This window comes from Haliotis rufescens, unplaced genomic scaffold (assembly GCF_023055435.1).
Source record: "Haliotis rufescens isolate VD_foot unplaced genomic scaffold, xgHalRufe1.0.p SCAF_4, whole genome shotgun sequence".
Lineage (NCBI taxonomy): Eukaryota > Metazoa > Mollusca > Gastropoda > Lepetellida > Haliotidae > Haliotis > Haliotis rufescens.
In genome coordinates, this window is record NW_025964112.1 from 44,536,983 (window position 1) to 44,560,498 (window position 23,516).

The 23,516-nt window shown below is 37.7% G+C and overlaps 1 protein-coding gene across 3 annotated transcripts; it reads left to right on the forward strand.

Annotated features, from left to right (window-relative positions):
- Positions 1 to 3,758: 3,758 nt before the first annotated feature.
- LOC124152397 (membrane progestin receptor gamma-like) lies at positions 3,759 to 18,374 on the forward strand. 3 transcript variants are annotated; one of them, XM_046525333.2, is made up of 2 exons: positions 3,759 to 3,992; positions 16,644 to 18,374. In XM_046525333.2, the coding sequence occupies exon 2, from the start codon at positions 16,650 to 16,652 to the stop codon at positions 17,673 to 17,675; it is 1,026 nt and encodes a 341-aa protein (XP_046381289.1). In that variant the 5' UTR covers positions 3,759 to 3,992; positions 16,644 to 16,649; the 3' UTR covers positions 17,676 to 18,374. The 3 variants fall into 3 exon arrangements, with proteins under 3 accessions (XP_046381289.1, XP_046381281.1, XP_046381298.1); XM_046525325.2 differs by having other exon boundaries at positions 3,759 to 3,988; XM_046525342.2 differs by lacking the exon at positions 3,759 to 3,992 and adding an exon at positions 9,410 to 9,477.
- Positions 18,375 to 23,516: the final 5,142 nt, after the last annotated feature.

The following is a 23,516-nucleotide window of genomic DNA, read 5'->3' on the forward strand; positions in this document are numbered from 1 at the left end:
GCTACTAAACCCCCTAAATGACTTACAAACTTTCAAAGCACTTGGCATCTATCTAATCAAAACAGGCCAACTCGGCCGCATCTAAAAAAGTACAACAAACAAGCTGTCCATAAATACTAAAATTCTAAACCTATAAAAACACACAAAATCACAAAACTCCATTTAGTCCCAACCCCCACCCTTTTTGTATGGCATATTTCAATATTCCAAATTTGTTCTCCAAATTCAGTCAGCAACCCTAAAAAAGCACCCTAGGTTACCTTACCTTTTCGGACATACCCTTTTCAACCAATCACTAAATGGCCTGGCAGGCCCCTGCACGAAATACGCATATGTTGGAAAGTGCACATTAAATTCCCAATTTTAGTAAGTAAGTATGTAAGGCTAGGGGTCAGCAGTCGTATTAATTTGGAGATGTATTAATTTCAAGATCTACAATGTGCTAAACATGCTAAAAGACAACTGTTGAAAATGAAGTTAGTTTGTGATGACATTTGCTCTTTTTGTTACAAATTGTGGATTTGTATCTGAGAGTTTACATAATGTATATTCATGATATTTTGAAAATAGATATAATTTGAAGAAATTGGAAATATTATCTTACCATATCCCAAGCAGTTTACTTTAAAATCCTATCATTCATATGGCCAACTAAAAGGACAGACAGACATATAGTTTATAAAAGTGTGACAAGTTAAATGCGAAGGTAAAGATTTTCAAAGCAAAGTAAAACATGTTTAACATCGTGCCATATTTTGGCTGATGAGATACTACTTATTGAAGACATTTTGCACAGTAAAAAACTATTCACAATGATATAATCGTCATAAAATGATGTAGAACAATAAACAATGCAAATATCACATGAATAATTGTCGTCTTAAAAACATGTTTCTTATTATAGAAGTAATACATTTGAAATAATTTCATGCACTTAGGATTATTTTCAGACAACAGTTTAATAAAAAAAATGTGGGTTAGGCATTGTAGAATTGTAACAAGATAAATTAATACTGTATCTTAGGTCTTTCTAAAAATTACACTCAGAAAGGAAATGAACTTCTTTTTCCTCTTTTTTTTACACAAATAACAAGTTCTGAGCTCTCATGGATGGGGGTTGCATTGTGCCGACCTGTCTCCACGTGTAGAGTGAGGCTTCCACACATAGTCTGGGGAGATATTTCCTGAGATTTATGGACATATATAATGGTTTGCAAGTAAAGTTCAGGGACAAGATGTCTTTTTAAACATATGGTAACTGAGTAGTATATTTCCATGTTGAGGATTTGATGTATCATTCCAGAGGTGTTCAAACCAAGTACGTCCAATTATTATCTTGAGTGTTTTATTTTAAGAGATGTCACTTACTGAGTTGAGCCTGGCATAGATATAAAGTCGTGGATATCCAGATGCTTGCATATTTTAATGACAGTGTGAAAAATATATTTTTTTCTTCTTTTGCTATATTCTAAAACTCTGTGTGGCAGTCTATCATGTTCGCTTCTTTTGACTATTTGACAGTGATTCACATAAAGACTTTTTTCTGCCAGATTTGAACAGTAACTTCAGGTTATAACATTAGCATTACCCTATTTCATGATGAGGCACAAAGTGAAACAGATGGTAGATGTTCAGAAAGCATGGGGGTACATAGACTTTTTTATAACAATGATGAGACCTTAATAACAAAAAACATTCAAACAGTTAACAGAATGATAATGATGTATTTATGTCGTAATGAAATTACATTGAAGACATAATGTGCTGCCATACAAATGTTATGTACATCTAAAGTGTCATATACTCTGTGAAGAATGAAGAATACAATAACATCTGATCAGAAATATTAATAGAATTGGTCATATTTGACTGTTTATTTTTAACTGTCATATACAAGCCTGTTGTTTTATTATGGATTAACTGCTGCATTTAGGATTCATATTACTTATGGGAGTGTGATGGTGGTGAAACACCACTTTGGCAGTACTTCAATTGCAAAGAAGTTTGAAAAACTCTTATTTAACAATTATGAGTCAGGTGGCAGTCTTGTAGTTGGTGAATTTACAGTTAGCACTTCTCTGAAAGATATTACAAATCTTTCAATTCCCATCAGATTTGACCAACTATAGAGCCTGCCTCATTTACAACAGATAAAGACATATAATATTTGTGACCTGAGGCAGCGGTGGTGAGGTGAAACGGGGTTTAAGGTCGCATTCAAGATTATTGTATTTATATAGCAACATGTATGTGGCTGCTTGTACCAGTTCAGACATTGCATAGTGTAAAGTGTACAGTGCGTGCCCACCGAGTTTCCATGCTGCAGTGTAACATGATGGATACCCCATTCAGACACATCATATGGACTCCATGACAACAAATGCTCATTTTATCCCTGTTATGCCAAATACCAACCACCCATCGAACTACCAACCTACACACATGGAAAAGACCATAATAATAATAATTGGCTACCTGGATAATTTCCATGGGAATGGTACACCCAATAACAAAGCTTCACTGCTGTAATCCATTCATAAAACACACAATTTGTAATTAGATTCAATATGTTAAAAGCTAAGTGTGTATGTATTGTACCATTTATATCCCAGAAACAAATGTCATGGCAGTACTATACTATACACAAAACATCCAAGGCCTGCAAAGGTGGTGCTTGATATATAAAGAAATAAAGCAAAGTTCATGCTGTCTGTCTTATAAGCTCAACTCAGTATATAATGAGGGGGGGGGGGGGGGCAGAAAAAAGAGTTTGCCTAAGCTGAATATTGTAAACTACTAGTAACCTATTTCAATACTAATAACCTATTTTCTGTTTGATGTTTTAATGCAGTCTTTCTTTGAAGTGTCCCATAATAAGTCACTTGAAGAAACTCTTTCAAATTGAAACAAAATAGATAGGCCTATAACCAGTGTTTAATAATACATAACCTAGGATAAAAGTCTCAATATAATTATCATGTGGAACATTATAATATTAATCTGAAGTAATATTCAAAATATGAATAAATTAGAAGCAATATTTTGTACTTATAAACCTACTTATTTTCTAACATTCTGAGGTTTTAAAATTACATTAGGCCATGACGAGATGTTTACTGGGTATAAAGATACATTATATTGCTCATATTATTAACTGTCGGTACAAGATGCTATGTGATGTCTGATTAAAACTTTCTAAATCACAACTTTGAAAAATTTACACAAATGGGAAAAAATCAGAACTGTGAAGCAGATCAAGATAAAATCAACTATTCTTTGCAAAACGAGCAACCAATTGATTTCTAAAATAATAATGACGCCTATTTTACTTAAACAAAATTACATATGCCTCGCAATGTGGGAAAACAAAATATGCAGATATGGGAAGAAAAGTGTTCAAAGAACATGGCCGGTAATATCGAAAACATTACGGTAGCTGGGTTCTGTCTATAAATGTCAGACAAACTTATCGCATGACTACCGTCTCAATACAACATATGACGTCCGCCACGCCTAACGTAAACACATAAACGACATGACCACTCAACTGACGATATATGCGCTGATTAATAGCGGAAAATTGATGGCATGTCCTTTTATCATAGTGTCATAAGCAGTCTTAAAACACGCGAACTGGCTGAGTTTAATTAGCTTGCAATGTAAGACGCGAATTGGACACATGCGCTGAGTTGTCTCCCTTGAAAAGCGCGATAGTCGATAAAACTAACGCAAACACACTGTCTCGAAAAGTGTGTAAAATAGCGACTGGAAACTGGCTTGACGGAACAGAAAGAGCCACCCAACCGAAAAATGTGACCCCAAAAGCCCTGATATGCTTGGGTGGTGCTGGGGTGGATCATGGACCGCAGAATTCGGTGTTGTCGGTTCGGCGCATGAGACCTGGCGACGGATTGCCAGAGAAACGGAGAACAAATGCGTGTGTGTTCTACAGGTGACACACGTGTTTTACGAATGAGGAAGTAAAAAAGTAAGTTCTGACTGACTCTGAATAGGAAATAACTGATTGTTGAGGTGGTTTTTTTTCTTATTTTATTCATTTGGAAATGTCACCTTCACGGTTGATAAATTTCTCGGCTGGCGACTGTCATATATCAGGTTGATCATTTTGATGTCGGTGACAAAATCTTTCATCAATTGGTGGTGATGCAACAGGCCTGAAGTTCAGGTGCAAGATTTTCTGTGTCTGCATAAATAGATAATCTTTCCCGAGTGTCTCTTGATATCAAATACCTCAACACTAGTCACTAAAAGTTAAAAATTCCAATATTTTGTAAACAATGTCTTGAGTGAAAAAGTTACAACTAACAGTAACAAGCTTCGTTGGCAAAGATTAATGATGTCATTTGATTGTGATGTCATGGTAACTGATGATGTCTCGATGGTCTGAAAAGCTTTGAGATTAAAACAATATCTCAAGGTGCAGGATATAACGCTGGAAGCAAGCGTGGTGGTGTAATCGAGTGATTAAAGCATTCGCTCGTAAAACCGTTTGATTCCCCTGCATGGCTACAATGTTTGAAGCTAGTTTCTGGTATCCACCTCCATGATTTTGCTGGAATATGAGCAGTGTAAAACCATACCCACTCCCTAACTCTTATGGAAGCAAGCTTTGAATGATAAATATTTCATCTTGTATCTTTTCAGTCTGTTAATCAGTCGTGATTCATTGACCAACACTACTTATCAATAGTCACTTTATTTATTTATATAATATCTTATTTCTCATCTAGAGCATACTAAATGTGAGTATCACAGTTAATTCCTTCAGGCCTTCAGGCCGGGACTGGTTCCTTGTAGCTTATGCAATTCATCATGTTTATGACACTCATTCGCTCAATATTTATTAATGTATTGTATTTCTGTCCAAAGTTTATGCAGTTATCTGTAGTAATATCAAGTCACCAGCTTGATCTTTCTTAGTAACCAAGCAGTGACTGCTTACATATTATTGGTCACCAATTAGAAATTTCAGTTGGTAAACAAATTGGTTGCAACTTTGGACCCATGAAGATCCGAGGATAGAATAGGTCTTCAGCAACCCATGCTTGCCCTAAAAGGCGACTATGCTTGTCGTAAGAGGCGATTAAAGGGATCGGTCAGTCAGCGAGTGGTCAGTCTCGCTGACTTGGTTGTTGCATGTCATCGTATCCCAATTGCGTGGGTCGATGTTCATGATGTCAGTCACTGGATTGTCTGGTCCGGACTTGATTATTTACAGACCGCTGTCACATAGCTGGAATATTGCTGAGTGAGGCGTTTAACAAACAAACAAACAAAGTTGCAACTTTGATAAATGCTGTATCTTTTGTTCATTTTCCAGTTTTAGAAACATGGAAATGCCATCTTGCACCATGCTCAAGTCTGAGTTAGTTCCTCAACCTACATTCTGTTACTTTTATTGAGGTACACTTAGAGAGGTGAAAACGTCGCTATATAAATGCAATAATTTTGGACATGACGTTTAACACTATTTCACCTCACCTCATATTTATATGAGTATGATGATCATAATCTTGTTTGCCTGGTTCTCAACAATTAAATGAAGATTCAGTGCTTGTTTCAAATGGCCATTATCACCAATATGACATGGCAAAGGTTCAAGTGAGTTAAAGTTTAACGTCCCATCAGCATCATTTCAGCAATATAGCGACTAAAGGTGCATGTATATATGTGTGTAGTTTCATTAACTTTGGACAAGGCCCCTTACAAGTAGTACTGTTATCTACTTAATTGTTGAAATGGATAAAATCTCGTTCTAAACTCCAAGTAAAATGACTTCTTTAAATGTATGCTTACGTTTCAATGAACTTGAAAAGTGTTTCATTGCAATACCAAACACTATTCTCATGACATGTTCAAACATTCAGGCCCAACTGGGACATTTTGAATACCCTTGACTACGACTCGGTATCATGTGACACCGGATTCGTTAAGTAGAATAAACTGTGAAATGGTCGCACCCATATTGACCTGCCCATTTAGAACATAGTGTAAATAGTAGGGACAATGTATGCTATACAACATTATTAACTAAATGTTTAGGAGCAGTCAGAAACAGACAGTCGTCTCATTATTTGATCATCATGGCTGATCATTATTTGATACCTGATTATTATTTGATACCTGATTATTATTTGATACCTGAATATTATTTGATACCTGATTATTATTTGATAACTGATACTGATTCGTTGGATCATTAACTTTAGCAATTTCAGTTGGTACATTTTAAATTATCTTAGACAATTTTATCATATAGCTAGAAAAGTAAACTGTTGCAGCGTCAGTCTGATGATTTGCAGATCACTGACTGGAAGTGATCAGCTGTCAATGCTCGGAAATTAAAATCCCTCCCACTTGTTGCTTGTTGCTGTATGCAGTATTTACTTTTTAATTATTGATTGTTCATTGGCATGGGCAATGTGTGAAGCCCATTTCTGGTGTCCCCCGCCGTGATATTGCTGGAATATTGCTAAAAGCGGCGTAAAACCATACTCACTCACTCACTCACTCATTGGCATGGGAAGTTATCGAGGATTATTTTTGTTGTTAATATTTCAACAAGTCAATGTAATTCCACGCAAAGGTTTTGATAAACCTTTTGGATGTTAGAATCATAGATGGATAAGAGCATTCTGATTTTTTGGTGACCTAGTATTGCTGATTGAGTTGTCTGCATGTACAGTTGAACGTCGTTGTTTTGAACTTGGATGTGTTAAATTCCTAGTTGTCTCAACTCACCTTCCGGTCCTTTTCGAATTCCTTTTATATTTATCATCATTTATCCTTAGATCTCTCGAACTGGATGTGTCAAATTCCCGGTTGTTGTGAACTCATTTGGGAGTCCCAAGTATCCAAATTAAGCTTATAATTCCCCTGATGACTTCAAAATAAAACATAACGTCCACACGCCCACACTTGTCAAACTTCAAACTCACTTCTCACACAATTGACTGACCTCACTGCGATCGACACAATTACATCAAAGGCAGGATACCTTCCAACAACATGACAATATCCAGTCAAGCCTAATTAAGAAGTACACATTACATCAATATACATATATATACATGATATATGTTTGTTTATTGTTTAATGGGTACCTGTGAAGATCCGGGTTAGAATAGGTCTTCAGCAACCCATGCTTGCCATAGATGGCAACTATGCTTGTTGAAAGAGGCGACTAACGGGATCAGGTGGTCATACTTGGTTGGTGCATGTCATCGTATCCCAATTGCATGGATCAATGCTCATGATGTCAATCACTGGATTGTCTGGTCCAGACTTGATTATTTACAGACCGCCGTCAGAAAGCTGTAATATTGCTGAGTGTGACAACTCACAAGGAACAACAACGAACAAAGAATAGGGACATGACAGAAAGAGATTAGAATTGTCAACGTTTTATTTCACATTTATGAAATGTGCGGTTGTTGTAAATTATTTTTTTAAAAACCTCTTAAGAAAATAACGTCATAACTAATGCATGTCAGTCAAATAAAATCATACATGTTTTGACACTATTCGTATGTAACCGTATCACCCTAATCTATTGCATGCAAGCACGCTCGGCTATTTTCCTTACAACTGATCATGAGTGTTCAGGCTATAGAGGAGGATTATCTCCCTTTGTGTCAATCACTTGATTAGTTCTGTCTGGATCAATTGGCTGCTCTATGTGATGACCCAAATTGGTTATATGCCATTAGTTAGACGTCCCAATTGTTAGACATTTCTATTTAGGCAAAGAGGGAATATACCTACAGGTGTAATGGATCAGTCCTAATTAGATTAAAGTACTGAGTAGGGATAGGGGACTCACAGTTTAGGCAGTATATATGTTACAAATTCGTTGAATTAACCTAAATTACCTTACTCTCAGCACAGGTTCAATAGGCATGAGATTAACTATGTAAACTATGGAGTAGCTTTATTGTCTTACTGTATGATCAGTTGAAGGAGTTGAGTTTAGATTATCTACTTATCAAACAAAAAAATATGATCTTGGGGTATGTATCATTATCAGTCTCAATATGGCTGGGTTAAGGAAAGTAGAGTACATCACCTCTCGGCGTGGAAGTAAGCAGTTGATATTAGATGGATATATTTGCAACAGAAACCGCGAGAGGCAAACCTGCACACATTGGAGATGTGTCGTCAAGACGAGAAATGTACGACTGTCGGGGATAAATAAACTGTAACAGTTATTAAATGTTAAGTGTACATTACCAAAAACTGTCACAAAGTGTTGTTACAAACTGTATAAAATTTATCAAATGTAAAGTGTCATTAAATGTTAAGTATAATATTAAAGTATCTATTTAAAGCTGCTTTGCTTTGGTTGTCAGATCTTATCTGGACTATTCCATTTTAAAGTCTGAGGTAACAAGCATAAGGATTAGTGTGCACTCAACCGTTTAAAGTGTTGTTATAAGCTGTCTAACTATTGGGACGTCTAACTAATGGGAGGACACCCCCAAATCAGTCACAGAGTAAGGTGGCAAGGTGTTGATGTGTAGTCAATCAGTGTCACATTGCTGCTAAGCAAACAAGAGAGAAAAGTGGAATGTTCAGCTCATTGAGGTAAAATTACCAGTACTTAGTGTATGTGTTTGTTGTTTGAGACCAGCAAAATATAGTCTTATCCAATATGTCAATATTAACAATGACTTGTAGATGTTTTCTATTTCCCTCTGTCTTAGCAGAGAGGCTTTTTCAATACAAACCAAAAGACATATTTATCAGTTATATTTTAGGCTGTCAATTGGTATTTCTTGTTTTATACAAACTTAAGGGCAGTTGTATCAGTAATACTGTTTTAGCCTGTTTATTGGTATTTTTTATTTTATACAAACTTAAGGGAATTGTAAAATCGTTTTAGCCTGTATCTATTGGTATTTTTAGTTTTGTACAATATTAAGGGCATTTGTGTCAGTAAAAGTGTCTAACCTAACTATTGATAGTTTTATTGATATATTCATTCGGCATGGAAATTTTGTATTGAAAAATAAAAATGATTGATTTCCAAACATTTGCACTCCCCAAACTGGAGTATTGCTGTTGTTGTTTACATGTTCTTGTGGTCAATATCAACACAAGACAATAGAATGGCCATAACCATGACCAATAATGCATGTGCTTGGTCCATGATCAATATACTTCTACCGCATTTCCCATGTAGTTGATCATTATGAAGATCTGTACACGCCCAGAGTTCAATGGTGCCCGACAAAATCTCAGATTCATCTGATATCAATAGAGGTATCAATAGCCCATAGTTACATGATCAATAATCAATAATAAGACCTACATAAACATGGACACATTTATCTTTGGCATGTGTATTCACCGACCATCAACAAAGGCACTGTGCTACGCCTTAATCAATGTGCATCTGCTTGGTGACGAGCACTCAGGATATGCTTGTCGAGTGTTCAGGTTGTAGTGACCATTGGCGTAAGTATCTTATTTTCATGTATCCTTGGGGTTGGTCCTTGTTGAGAGGACCAGATAACCTGCATATTTGCATGATATATGCAAAATAAATCACCATTACCTAATTGATTTTGAGTTTTGCACAAATACGCAGGACAAATTTGAAAAACTCAATTGTAGAACACATTGCTCATAACCGAATCCAGAGGGGGTGTGTCCAGGCCCCCCTGGAAAATCAAATGTATGTTGCAGACTCTTCCACCCCTCACGGAGAAAGGATTTTGATATGTTGGACCCTTCCCTTTTAATAATGCTGGTTCTGTCCTTGTTGCTGTCAGAGTAGGATGTGTAATTGTCCAACATTGCCTTTACAGCTTGTGGACCTGTATTTCTTTAAAGATCTATATATGCTGATTGAAAGCATGTATCACAGATAGATGAGTTCTGCAGCAGTGTTAATAGTCAAAAGCACCGTCTTGCCTCGTGTAACTTTGACTTATGGTTGTGTGACACATTTGAGCAGTGAATGAACTGAGGCAAATTAGAAATCACCTGAAACAGCAGAGGACAAGAATAATTTTTCGAATAGGTCCACTCATTGGTTGAAGGATACCCACTAGACTGTACCCAAGGGGATACCAAAAGAAAACCATCAATACCCAGTGTGAATGTGGAGCCACGCTTGTTCTGTTTGTTGGGTGTGTTAGCATGGTTTATAAGCTGACAATATTACTGTCGGCCTCTTTTGTCACCTGAGGAATATTATTTGTTTGTCACATTCCTCGACTTGAGGATCATACATTGTTTGTCTGATTGCTTAAGTGTACAAGTATGTGTTTTTTGTCTTGATTGCTTAGCTGGAAAATCATATATTGTGTGTCTGATTGCTTAGCTGGAAAATTATATATTGTGTGTCTGATAGCTTAGCTGGAAAATCATATATTGTGTCTGATTGCCTGGCTTGAGGAGTACAAGTTGTCTGATTGCTTATATTGGAGTCATAAATTGTTTCATTGCTTAGCTTCATGATAATATATTGTTTGATTGCTAGCTTGAGGAGCATAAATTGTTCGATTGCGAGTTTGAGGATCATAAATTGTTCAATTGCTAGCTTGAGCATAAATTGTTCGATTGCTAGTTTGAGGAGCATAAATTGTTCGATTGCTTATATTGGTGGTCATATGTTTGACAAGTTGCTTATATTAAGGATCATGGATTTCTTTATGGCTTAGTTTGAGGATCATAAATTGTTCGATTGCTAGTTTGAGGATCATAAATTGTTCGATTGCGAGTTTGAGGATCATAAATTGTTTGATTGCTAGTTTGAGGATCATAAATTGTTCGATTGCGAGTTTGAGGATCATAAATTGTTTGATTGCTAGCTTGAGGAGCATAAATTGTTCGATTGCTAGTTTGAGGAGCATAAATTGTTCAATTGCTAGTTTGAGGACCATAAATTGTTCGATTGCTAGCTTGAGGAGCATAAATTGTTTGATTGCTTATAATTGCTAGTTTGAGGATCATAAATTGTTTGATTGCTAGTTTGAGGATCATAACTTGTTCGATTGCGAGTTTGAGGATCATAAATTGTTTGATTGCTAGCTTGAGGAGCATAAATTGTTCGATTGCTAGTTTGAGGAGCATAAATTGTTCAATTGCTTATATTGGTGGTCATATGTTTGACAAGTTGCTTATATTAAGGATCATGGATTTCTTTATGGCTTAGTTTGAGGAGCATAAATTGTTCGATTGCGAGTTTGAGGATCATAAATTGTTCGATTGCTAGCTTGAGGAGCATAAATTGTTTGATTGCTTATAATTGCTAGTTTGAGGATCATAAATTGTTTGATTGCTAGTTTGAGGATCATAACTTGTTTGATTGCTAGTTTGAGGATCATTACTATTTCGATTGCTAGTTTGAGGAGCATAAATTGTTTGATTGCTAGTTTGAGGATCATAAATTGTTTGATTGCTAGTTTGAGGAGCATAAATTGTTTGATTGCATATTTTGAGGGTCGTACATTGTTTGACAAGTTGCTTATATTAAGGATCATGAATTTCTTTTTTTGCTCAGCTTGAGGAGCATAAATTGTTCAATTACTAGCTTGAGCATAAATTGTTTGATTGTTATCCCTGAGCATAAATGGTTTGATTGCTTACTTTCGGCATAATAAATTGTTGGATTGCTTGGTTTTAGGAAAATAAAAATAAAATGTTATATTACTGAGATTGGGAATCACAAATTGTTAGAGTGCTTAGTTTGAGTGAGTGCATGTTTAGCTTAAGCGAGCAAGTGAGTGAGTGTGTGTTGTTTAAGTGACCAGGGAAACCAGTAACTGAAAGGACGAACAACAAACCATGTCATCTGGGTAACATTATGCCAAATATTTAAGTCACAGCATCTGATCACCTGAGGCCCTAGTTATTGCAAGGCCCTAGTTGTTGTGAGGCCCCAGTTGTTGTGAGGCCCTAGTTGTTGTGAGGCCCTAGTTCTTGTTAGGCCCTAGTTGTTGTGAGGCCCTAGTTCTTGTTAGGCCCTAGTTGTTGTGAGGCCCCAGTTGTTGTGAGGCCCTAGTTCTTGTTAGGCCCTAGTTGTTGTGAGGCCCCTAGTTGTTGTGAGGCCCCAGTTGTTGTGAGGCCCTAGTTGTTGTGAGGCCCTAGTTGTTGCAAGGCCTAGGTTGTTGGGAGGCCCCACTTGTTGCAAGGCCCCACTTGTTGCAAGGCCTAGGTTGTTGGGAGGCCCCACTTGTTGCAAGGCCCCAGTTGTTGGGAGGCCCTAGTTGTTGCAAGTCCTAGGTTGTTGCAAGGCCCTAGTTGTTGGGAGGCCGTAGTTGTTGGGAGGCCTTAGTTGTTGGGAGGCCCCAGTTGTTGGAAGGCCCCAGTTGTTGCAAGGCCCCACTTGTTGCAAGTCCTAGGTTGTTGGGAGGCCCCACTTGTTGCAAGGCCCCAGTTGTTGGGAGGCCCTAGTTGTTGCAAGTCCTAGGTTGTTGCAAGTCCCTAGTTGTTGGGAGGCCGTAGTTGTTGGGAGGCCTTAGTTGTTGGGAGGCCCCAGTTGTTGGAAGGCCCCAGTTGTTGCAAGGCCCCAGTTGTTGGGAGGCCCCAGTTGTTATGAGGCCCCAGTTGTTGCAAGGCTCTAGTTGTTGCAAGTTGAGATTTACCTCAAAGATCATGGTGATCCTACAGACAATGGTTTGCGTCCCCTTCTTTGACTAGACACCTAAACCTGGAGGTTCCTCATTTCTCATCGCCGTCATTATCAGTGATGATGTAAGGTCATGAATCTGTGTTGGCCATCCATGTGTTGACACAATCAATCGATGAGGGAGATGGTTGGAGAGCCAATTTATAGAGTATACAAGGTTAATCTTTTACACAAGTACATTTGAAAGCTGTAGTCCGTGAACAGCTGTTTATCTAACTTGATCAGGTGATCACATTTGAGGTATTGATTTGCTGTAGGCAGTGACGAGTGACCAGTCACCAGTTACTGCTTACTTCAATTACCTTTGATGACTCCGATTACTTAGCGCGGCAGTGTATCCACTCCCAGGGTTCAGATGGCAGGCACAATCAATGCTGGCTGAAGACCTGATGTGTCTTTGGCTTCCATGATTTGTTTCTCTGACAGGAAAGTGTTTTCAGGGGTTGAATCCAACCTTCATTATCTGTGATGATGTTAAGTCATTGATGTTCAGTGTGGGTTCCTCATGTTGTTAAAAATAATGACAACCACTGTTATTTGTTTGTTTGTTGTTCAACGCAGCACTCAGCAATATTCCAGCTATATGGCGGCGGTGTGTAAATAATCGAATGTCTGGACCAGACAATCCAGTGATCAACATCATGAGCATCAATCTACGCAATGGGGATATGATGACATGCATCAACCAAGTCAACTAGCCTGACTGCCCAATCCCGCTAGTTAGGGCTGGGACGGGTAACTCGGGTACCCGGGACGGGTGGGTACTGAGTAGGACCCGGGTACCCACAGGACTACCCGGACCCGTGGTTAGTCACGTGATATATTGTTTAATGACAAAAATTATCTAGAACTCTATGGTAACACCTCAAGTCACCAATGTTCACATTTCTTTCTGACTATGCACCCTGTGTGATTTTTCATATGGTTGAATAAAGATATAACTTAATTCAACTTCAGTGTATGAATGAACAGATTGTTTAATACATGTATCTATAAACGTTTTGCCAGGGCTATGCTAAAAATATTCCCAATCAGACATTTTGAGACATCTCCTGAGATCTTCAGTGGGTATTCGGGTAGGGTTGGGTGATAGGGAGGTGGGTACCCGGGTAGTAAATTTGGACTCGTCCCAGCCCTACCGCTAATATCCTCTAAGTCACTTCTTATGACAAGCATGGGTTGCTGAAGACCATTTCTACTCCAGCATCTTCAAGGGACAGAAACATTGTGCTTGTGCTTGGTACCGCTATGATGGTGTGAATTTTTGTATGTTTTTCTCGTTTCAATCAACTTATATTCAAGCAATTCCCGTACAGAATCACTCTGTCAGTTCAGACCTACTTGATTTAGTGTGATGGGTGGTGGTATCTATGAGAGAAAATGTGCAAGTGTGACTAACACTTGTGATAATCGTCATAAACTATTCTGCACTTGACATCTGTCCATTGACTCAATGTAGGAAACAGTGACGTCAATTCAAAGGAAAATGTTGAAAGTAACCTGAAAGCCTTGATTCAAACTTCCTGATTTTGCTCAGTGCTGATGTTAGAACATGTCAGTGTTTCCTTCAGGGAGTGTGTCAAATGTTTTCATGTAATTTCTGACCTGTGAAGATCCGGGGTAGAATAGGTCTTCAGCAACTCATGCTTGCTGTAAAAAGCAACTATGCTTGTTGAAAGAGGCGACTAATGGGATTGGTAGGTCAGGCTTGCAGATTTGGTTGATGCATGTCATCATATACCAATTGTGTGGGGCGATGCTTATGATGTCAATCACTGGATTGTCTGGTCCAGACTTGATTATTTACAGATTGACATCATATAGCTGTAATATTGCTGAGTGCGGTGTTAAACATGAAACAAACAAACCATCGTTGCAGGGTGAAACTGAACTTAAGAAAGAAGATTTCAGTATTATCAAGTCAGAGAAGTTAAACCCCACTTTGGGGGGCACGGGTGGCCCAGTCGTCTAAGGCGCCATGATTCGCTGTGCAGAGACCCTTGGGCATGCCAGAAACATATGATTGTGGGTTTGAATCCCAGTTCGTCCCAATTATGTTTCTAGGTTTGTCAGCACCATACCTGAGCTCGTGGGTTTCACCAAAGTGGTAAACGTCTGACCTGCATCACTTTGGGCTTTCCTCCCACATTAGACTGACATGCAGTGATATAACTGGAATACTGTTAAAAGCGGTGTTAAACCCAACTCACACACTCACACACTTAAACCCCATTTCAACTCACCTTTCCACAAGTATAGGCTAATAAGAAATACTGAATTTGTTTTGTAAAAAATGCTATAAGATGTTTACGAAAATTTTGGCCCATCTGGGTCATTGGTGGCCACTGGTGACACAACCTGTGAAAAATGGACACGTTCATGCCTAATTACAAACTCAACACAGTTATTCGTTACCATGGCAACATGTCCAACTGTGAGATTGTCGGATCTTGTTGCTGTTGTTGAAGATGACAAGTGACGATGGCTGGAGTATTGGGTGATGTTACACCTTATCCTTGTAAAGACTCGTTAGGAGAGGATGTTGAAACGGCTTTATCTCGGAGACAAGTGACTACAAGATGGATTAGCGTGTCGTGATCAGATGGACTTGTCCAACTCTTGGCATCAGGGTGTTTGTACCTACAGTAAACAAGGCCGGCGCAGTTTCATGCATATGCATGTATGGGAATGTGTCAATGTAGGAATGTCAGGGTTGCTACAATGAAACATTTGTAGCATTTATTTTCAATCAAGCATATACTTGTTGTATGTTCAAGCAGGAATCTGCTTTTTCTAAGTTGTCCATTTCTAATGACAGAGTATTTCAGAAAAATTGAAAAATCATCCGTCGTTTAGATTGAAGGTGATTTTCTGTTGTGATAATTGTGACATTTCATTGGTTGTGATGAAAGAAATTAATAATTTGAGGTAAAAAAGTGAAATTGTTGAAAAGAGCATATTTTCATACTTGGCTTTATTTTTTTAAATATGGATTTTGGTTTTGGTGGGTCTATTTTTAAATATAAAAATGTTATATCGGAAGATTTTGTAGCTATTAATTGGTAGAGTTCAGTTGGTTTAATAAGTTGCACAGAGTGTAATTTTGTCAAAATTGGTAACTCTCACCAGTTCACCATCTTCTTACAGCAGATCAAACTAACACTATTGATGCCTGAAAGTAACCTCATTTGTCAGAATGGATACATTTTCTTAGATGCTGTACTTCGACTCATAAAAAGTCATAATTGTTATTGTTTGACTATTGAATGTCGACTAAATGTTTTCGTTCTTGAAATAGCAAGACCATGGAACACAATTTCCAGGAGACAATTACACACGGTTATCTTAACCTCTGCCTATAAGACTAGAGTAAATACAATTGAAATTGTAAGTCATCATGTATAGCGATGTTTTAAAGATAATTTTTATGTTTTCATGGACCAAGTTTGTTATCTCCTGTTCATTCAACTGAAGCAATTGTAGTTTTTGGCTGCACACAAAAATCATATGGAATAGCACTGTTTCCTGAAACTTGTAGTCAAGAATGTGATGTGCTTCACACTCACAGGACACACTATACACATGAAAATAATTTGGCCCCATAAATCCATAATACAAACATTTTTTTATTGATTTGATTAAAAAAATTACAATTCTCAATTTTGTGTTACCATACTCACAATATTGCATCTTTACAAATACAAGTTTGCAAAAAAAGTATGGCTGTTTGAATCATTAAAACTAGCCAAAATTACAGACTGAATGTTACATATTAATAACTTTTCGTCATACATCATACTTACCATGCTTACCAGTCCCTCATGTCTTGGACGCTCTGACGTCAAAATAGATATCCCCAGGTAGATCCCTCCATCTTACGCTTCAGATCAAACACCAGCTGACAGAACTTTCCAGTTCCAGAATTCCACTTTCACCAAACTAAATGATTATTTTGTTGTATTCTATCATTTTTGTTTCTTTACAGAAAAACATGACTTACTCAGTTCACGAAGCCAAATTCCACAAGTCAAACGCCATGACAACCTCGAATTCTGGACTTAGCGGCCAGCTATACCAAGTGGAACAAGTGCCAGAACATTTCCACGAACTCTTCATTCTTCGAGGATACAGACATCCCAAAAGTTCAGCCAAACAATGCATCCTAAGTCTGTTTGATGCTACAAATGAAACTCTGAATTTCTGGACCCATTTCCTTCCCTCCTGGTACTTCTTGTATGTAATGAAGGGCCTAGCTGAAACCTTGGACTTCCGCCATGACAGCTACACGTGGCCATTGCTTGCCTATATGTTCGCCTGCTGTATCTTTCCTCTGGCAAGTGCTGTGGCCCACACGTTCAACACGATGTCGGAAAATGCCCGACACATATGTTTCTTCCTGGACTATTCTGCGTTGAGTTTGTTTAGTTTCGGTGTCGCCCTTGCCTACCGTGCTTATGTCTTCCCAGTCAGTCTCAGGAACACTTGGTACGCCGATTTCTACATCGTTGGCGCCGCCGCCAATGCCCTGGTCTGTACCATTGCTGCATGCGAAACACGGTTTATGAAGTCTGGTATTTGGCGGAAGTTTTTACGACTTGGAGCTTTTGCCCTGCCATATTTTTACGATAGCATTCCTGTCGTGATCCGATTTTCTACCTGCACACCAGAAGAGTGCCAGTTAAGTGCAAATTATCTCCACTTCCGGCAGTTTGTTTTTGCATTTTTGGCAGCATTCTTGTATTCTACACATCTACCCGAGCGTTTACACCCGGGTAAATTTGACATTATTGGCCATTCACATCAGCTATTTCATGTGAGCTCAATCATGGCAACTTTCGACCAATTGCAAGCTGTGTTACAAGACATGCAGGAGCGAAAACCTATGCTCCTACCAGAATGGAAATTTTCTTCATTGCGAGATAGCATTGGCTTAATGGCAGGACTTGTTTTGATAAACACTTTTATTATTCTGTTATTTTCTCTGAGACTTTTGCGCAGAGCTAAAAAAGTTGTGTAAGGTGTGGATAGTAAGAGATTTTTGGAGATATTTTCATATGAAAGGACCACGTTAAGGGGGAAACCCTGGCTGCCATATTGTTTGTACAATGTTTTTGTTACCACAGTCTGAGCTTGGTGAACAATGTGTTACTTTGCACGTTTATTGTTGATTGTTGTTGAATATGTGAGTTTGATATACCAATGTGCAGTGCCTTTGTCACCTGGTAGACGGGTTTCCCTTTTATCAAAAATGTTTTTAATATTTTTTGAATATCATAAGCAGCTTTATGTGATAACAGCTAGTAGTGATAAGCTTGCTTTGTCCATGCTCAGTGTTATTGTGTGCCATTCTGCAAATTAGAAGCAATAACAATATACTTACAGTGTTTGAAATTTAGGGGGTCTATTAATTATTTTCCTAACATTAGTCTTATGAGACGGACCCTGGTCCTTTACTTTCATACCTAATTTCGAACACTGCTTATCAAAAGATTATATACAAAGGGGCCATGTCAAAAGCCTGCATCCTTTTTTTAAGATTCATTTGTTATTTGAACCCTAGTGTTTAAATGTGGCTAGTATAATTATCATATTCAATCAATCTCATTAAAATCAGACCTCAGAGCGTCGTTTACCAGATTATGAAAGTGACCGTCGGAATGTGATTTCTCATCATGCAACCTCGAAAACTTGGGGTAACATGGGGTATTCCGAATGACAGTTACGGGTTTAACGACTGAATCCTTACAATCTAGACCATCTATTAGCCATTCCAGAATGTTTTTTTGTTCTGGTTTCAAATTTGTAATTGAGTATTTGTCAAAATATGTTTCGAAGCGTAGTTGCCAATTTGAATTTAGTGCCGTAAAGCATGAGAAAGCTGCCTTATGATTGGTCATTCCATTGGTCGGTCAAAGTTCGCACAAGGTCGGCCTGACATGACCTGTAATGGGATGTCCTCAGATCTTTGTTTAGTGGTAGCGAGAACTAAGATCTGATTTTAATGACATTGCATATTCAATGAAAACATTTATCTGTTGTCAAATTAAGACAGTAGCCATCATAAAAACATGATTTACTTTATAAAAGTTGTTGAAATGAACAAAAAGAATGTGTGTTCCCACACCATCCTTTCAAACTGTTTGCCTGGAAATGAAGTATAATCATCTGGCACAACTCCTTGTGTCTACCCACATGCCTTTTTTTAATGTAGCTTCAGCTGCCAAAAGCAGTTACGACCTTTTTTCTTGTGGAGAGAACACCCAACATGAAAATAACAGCTATTACTCCTGAAAACTTCAAACGTTATGACTTGTATTCATCTGTTATAATACTAAATCTTCCTGTTCCTGGATAAACCGATACTAAACATGATATGGCTGCCATGGAAGCCATTTTGAAAAAGTAAATGTTTTACTTGTCATTGGATTTCTGCAAGGATAGTGTGTTTCTCTAGCTATTTCGATATTGTCCAAATTCATTTCTTTGCACAACCTACAAGTTCATTTTCAGCAAGGTGAACGATGGCGCCAGTAACCAGGTATATATTTTGATGGTTTTCACATATTTTTGCAGATGTTGTATTTTGAGGTGTCGCATGTTTGTAACCAACGTAGAGATCTCAGGTTTAGATATATCAAAATCTTGAAAGAGCTGTTAATCACATTGTAATGTATTTTAGATGAGCATTTGATATAACTTGCATTTCTTCTGCAAACTGTTTGATATTGTTTTTACATGCACATATATATACAGTACAGGGTTGTGCAACAGCAGTTGTCAACACCAGAGATGTGCTGGGGTAGGTGTCAAGAGTACACCTGTGCAGGTGGTAGGTGTCGAGAGTACACCCGTGCGGGTGGTAGGTGTCGAGAGTACACCCGTGCGGGTGGTAGGTGTCGAGAGTACACCTGTGCTGATGTGTAGCTGGGGTGAAGATTCCAAGGTTCACAACATCTTTTAAATGTCTACACGCTTGCCTATTGCTCATAAAAAATAATTCTTTTGACATTGTTAGTGAATTTTATTTTTGAGAATAAATGAGATTATTTGCAGTAAGATAATTGGACACCGTTTATTAGTTTCCCCATAAAACATAGGTTTGTTTTTAAATTTGACTGACACCCCATGATTTTTATAGTTACGGGTACACAAAGACTATTGGCTTTAGGTCTGATTATTACATGGATTTTCTTCCAAATGTCCCTTGCAAATTTGTGTGGCTTTCCGGTATGTCAAGGTCAAGGTTACAAGATTACTCACACAAAGGTTTCTGTTTACAGTTTCACAAAAAATATTACAACATTTCACATTAAGCTAGATATATACCTTCTCTAGAATGGGGGCCTCCTTTGAAGAGGGTTTGGTCACGTTTCGTCATAGGTCAAGGTCAAGGTCAGTGTTCAGGTTTTTGTAGGACATTGTAATGTCATTTTCAGTTTTTGAAGCATACTTTCCTCAACAGGCTTGGAACTTCATATTTTCATGTTTCTTAACCAATCCAACCACATCAAATATCAATTGCATTAATGGCAGAGGTGAAGGTCATCATGAGGTTACTGTGAACTATAGCAAGCTCCTTCCCAGCGTGACACCTTCATTACACTCTCGATAACATCGCTACCATCAGTGTGGAAGCGGCCATTACAACAATATTGATATTTGCCCTCTAACCCCAAATGTAGTCATGTTTTTGGTTATGTTTATCTTTGGGAATGCCATCATAGCAAATTTTGAAAAGGTTTACATCTGACCAGAGTTCCCAGATGAATTTACCTTTTTTTTGTTTAATCAGATTGGGTTAAGATTGCAGACGAACAGAAAAGCACCCAATTTCCCCCTTACATTCTTACTATACCAATTACATGATAATTCAAATGAAATAGAAATTCAAATTGATAAACAAAGAAAACAATTTAGCTGGGGTAAGAGTATTTGGCGTCACAGCAGCCATCGCTTGTTTGTAAACAAAACGGTCAGCCATTTGCTAGTTCAACTCCAAGCATGGTTGTAGCCACCTATCACAGAGGGGAGCTTTGACTGGTGGGAGCTTGGATATATAGTTGTATGATTCATTGCCAGTCGCACTTTAGCTAATAGACTCCTGGAAATTTGGGTTGGACCGTAATGAGTTGTGTTTATAAAATGAAGGACTGGAGGTGATGTTTGTTCAATTGGAAGTACAGTACATGGTATATGAATGACTTGGGACTTTAGGGGAATTGACTGCTTATGTTTTGAAAGTACTTGCAAAGGCCTAGTTCTTTTCAATTATACTCAAAGAAATATATATTTCATGCACTTTCATACACATTGTCAGGTATGGTGTCTATGTACAGATATCTTGTTTTTGTTTTCAACTGATATTGTTCAGAGTGCATGTTTTGTCCAGGTGTCTATAAGAATCTCATAAAATTCTTACTCTGAAGTGAGAATTTGAACTATTTTTGTAAATCGAGGTAGGCACTGGTCATGTATGATAGGGAGGGGTGGGGAGATTGGTATTTTGCTTTTTGCTGTTGAACACCCACCCATTTAAAAAAAATACATGTCACTTCTTCCCCCCCCCCCCCCCCCCCCCTGCCACAATACTTTTGAGAACGACCCCCACCCCTCTCTTTTGCCATGTCATTTTTTCATGGCACAAACACACACATAATCTCACTGTCCGTCCCTCCCCTAAAATACACGACCAGACTCTGACATGGATGGTTTATATACAAGTAGATCCCAGTGAGTGTATCACAGTTGTATTCAAGTAAGATGTGTTTTGTATTCTAAAATCTTCTGAGGCCAAAAGCCACACTCAGGGCCGAAGACGTTAATGTTATGGCTCAGTTATTGGTATCATAACAAAATGTTTGTGTCTCATGTCACTATTTTGCTAGACAGTTTATTCATGTCATCAGCCAATCAAAATATTTTCTTGATACAACACCTTAATTTCCCCCCCCGACGTGTTTTGTGGATAGGCAGGTTCTTACACTTACAAAACTGGATTGGATACATATATTTTTTATTATATTTTCCTCTATAAAATAACAGTACTGGTAAATACATTTCCTTAACTTGCTTGAAGTACAACATTGTGACGGTAATATATTATTATCATCATCATCATTATTTTTACTGGTAACTATATTATTATTATTACCGGCAACTAGTTTAAGATTTGTGAATCATTGTTTCTCAGTTGTAGGCCTAAATATATCCGTAATTTAAGATGCAAATTACTCAGGGTGTTTAGAAAATGAAATGGACAGAAACGAGAATGAACTGACTTGTTTGGCCTTTGTAGGACAAATTTTCAATATGGCATGTATGGTGGCCATTTGTCAAAGGGAGACAACTTTTTGGTAAATTCAACCCACTTGCAATCTTAAGCAACAATCTTAAGGACAAGAACTGTCCACTCGGAGAGCTGCAAAATTAATTCTATATAACCCGCCATTGGACAACTTTGAAATGTGTTGGACTGAGAAATAATGATATGTGAAACCTTTGACAAGATGATGTTGAATAAGTATGTACAGTAGTTTTTATGAGTTTGACATCTTCCCCAGTCAAGAGAGTTAACTGACTATAAAAGTCCAGTTTTCACCCTTGCCGAACTGGGCTTGAATTACGGAGTTATGTCTTGGCTGGACTAACTAGTCTGCATAGTCAAATCAAAATCTTGTAACAAAATTGATATTCCGGTTTGTAAACTGCTATGCAGATTTCAGTCGATTGCAGGATTTTCAAAGCATGTGTACCGACAACATAGCATCTACAGATATTTTCAAAATCATTTCATGTTGTTAACCAAGGTGCTCAAGTGATTTGATGCACTTCGTGAAGTAAGACCCTTTTTATTACAATCTTCACTGGGCGAAGCCATATTATTTTAAGCAAATGCAAGAGATATGAGAGGTGGAATCTGATTGGTCAATAGGAGGAACATAGAATGAACATAACTTATAATAGCCACTGGTGGCGCTACGATTGAGCCCAGATTTCCAACCTAGTTCAGCATGGGTGGAAACTGGACATTTTTAGTCTGTTCACTTGATGGGAAGATGGGAGTTTGATAGTTACATGTGTATCTTTGCAGTTTAACAAAAGTGCTTTTCATATATTTTTGTATAAACATTGTACATCTATAGTTGGCAGTTTTCTGTAATGTTTTATATTTTTTATGAATATCTGTTTTTTATGGTTAAAGGATACTTATTGCTTCTCATAGTTACTTATCTGTATACTCTTTAGTGAGGGTGCCAACCCTGTCCCCGGAATCCTGAATACCATCTCACCCCCTGAATGCCAAATACTGCTTAACACAAATCTCAGAAGCATTCAGTAAGACGTGCAACTTGAAGTTAAATTACTGAAACAAATATAGAAAAGATATAACATATGAAGGACATTTTGACGTACACCATTATTATTTTTTAAAATGGCGAATCTGCATTCCAAATAATAATTTATTTGCGCTTTAGTCCTGAATACCCTCTAAATGACCCTGAATCCCAGGTGGTAGTCTTTTCATTGGAAGGATGTCATCAAATCGCAAACCTATAGTCTTGCCATCAAAGTAGGTTATATACATACCACCGGCGTAGCCTGATATCACATGGTACTTTTTGGTACACAGCGGTCGTATTTGTGTGAGTTTATATGTGTTTTCTCAGATGTAACTTTGAGAGAAATCATACATATTTAGGTGCATAACCTTGTTTGATTTACAGTTATAAAAAAGTTGACGTATCCAATGGTCTGACTTGTTTAAAGCTAACAGAGAAAGGTATCTACTTTATTGTACCGTGTACCAATCAAAAGAAGTTTAAGGATCCCCCCTTTTTTCATATGACTATAGATAATC

Bases quoted from the DNA above. Each gene is read 5' to 3' on its own strand.
- LOC124152397 (XM_046525333.2), top strand. From the start codon at position 16,650: ATGACTTACTCAGTTCACGAAGCCAAATTCCACAAGTCAAACGCCATG.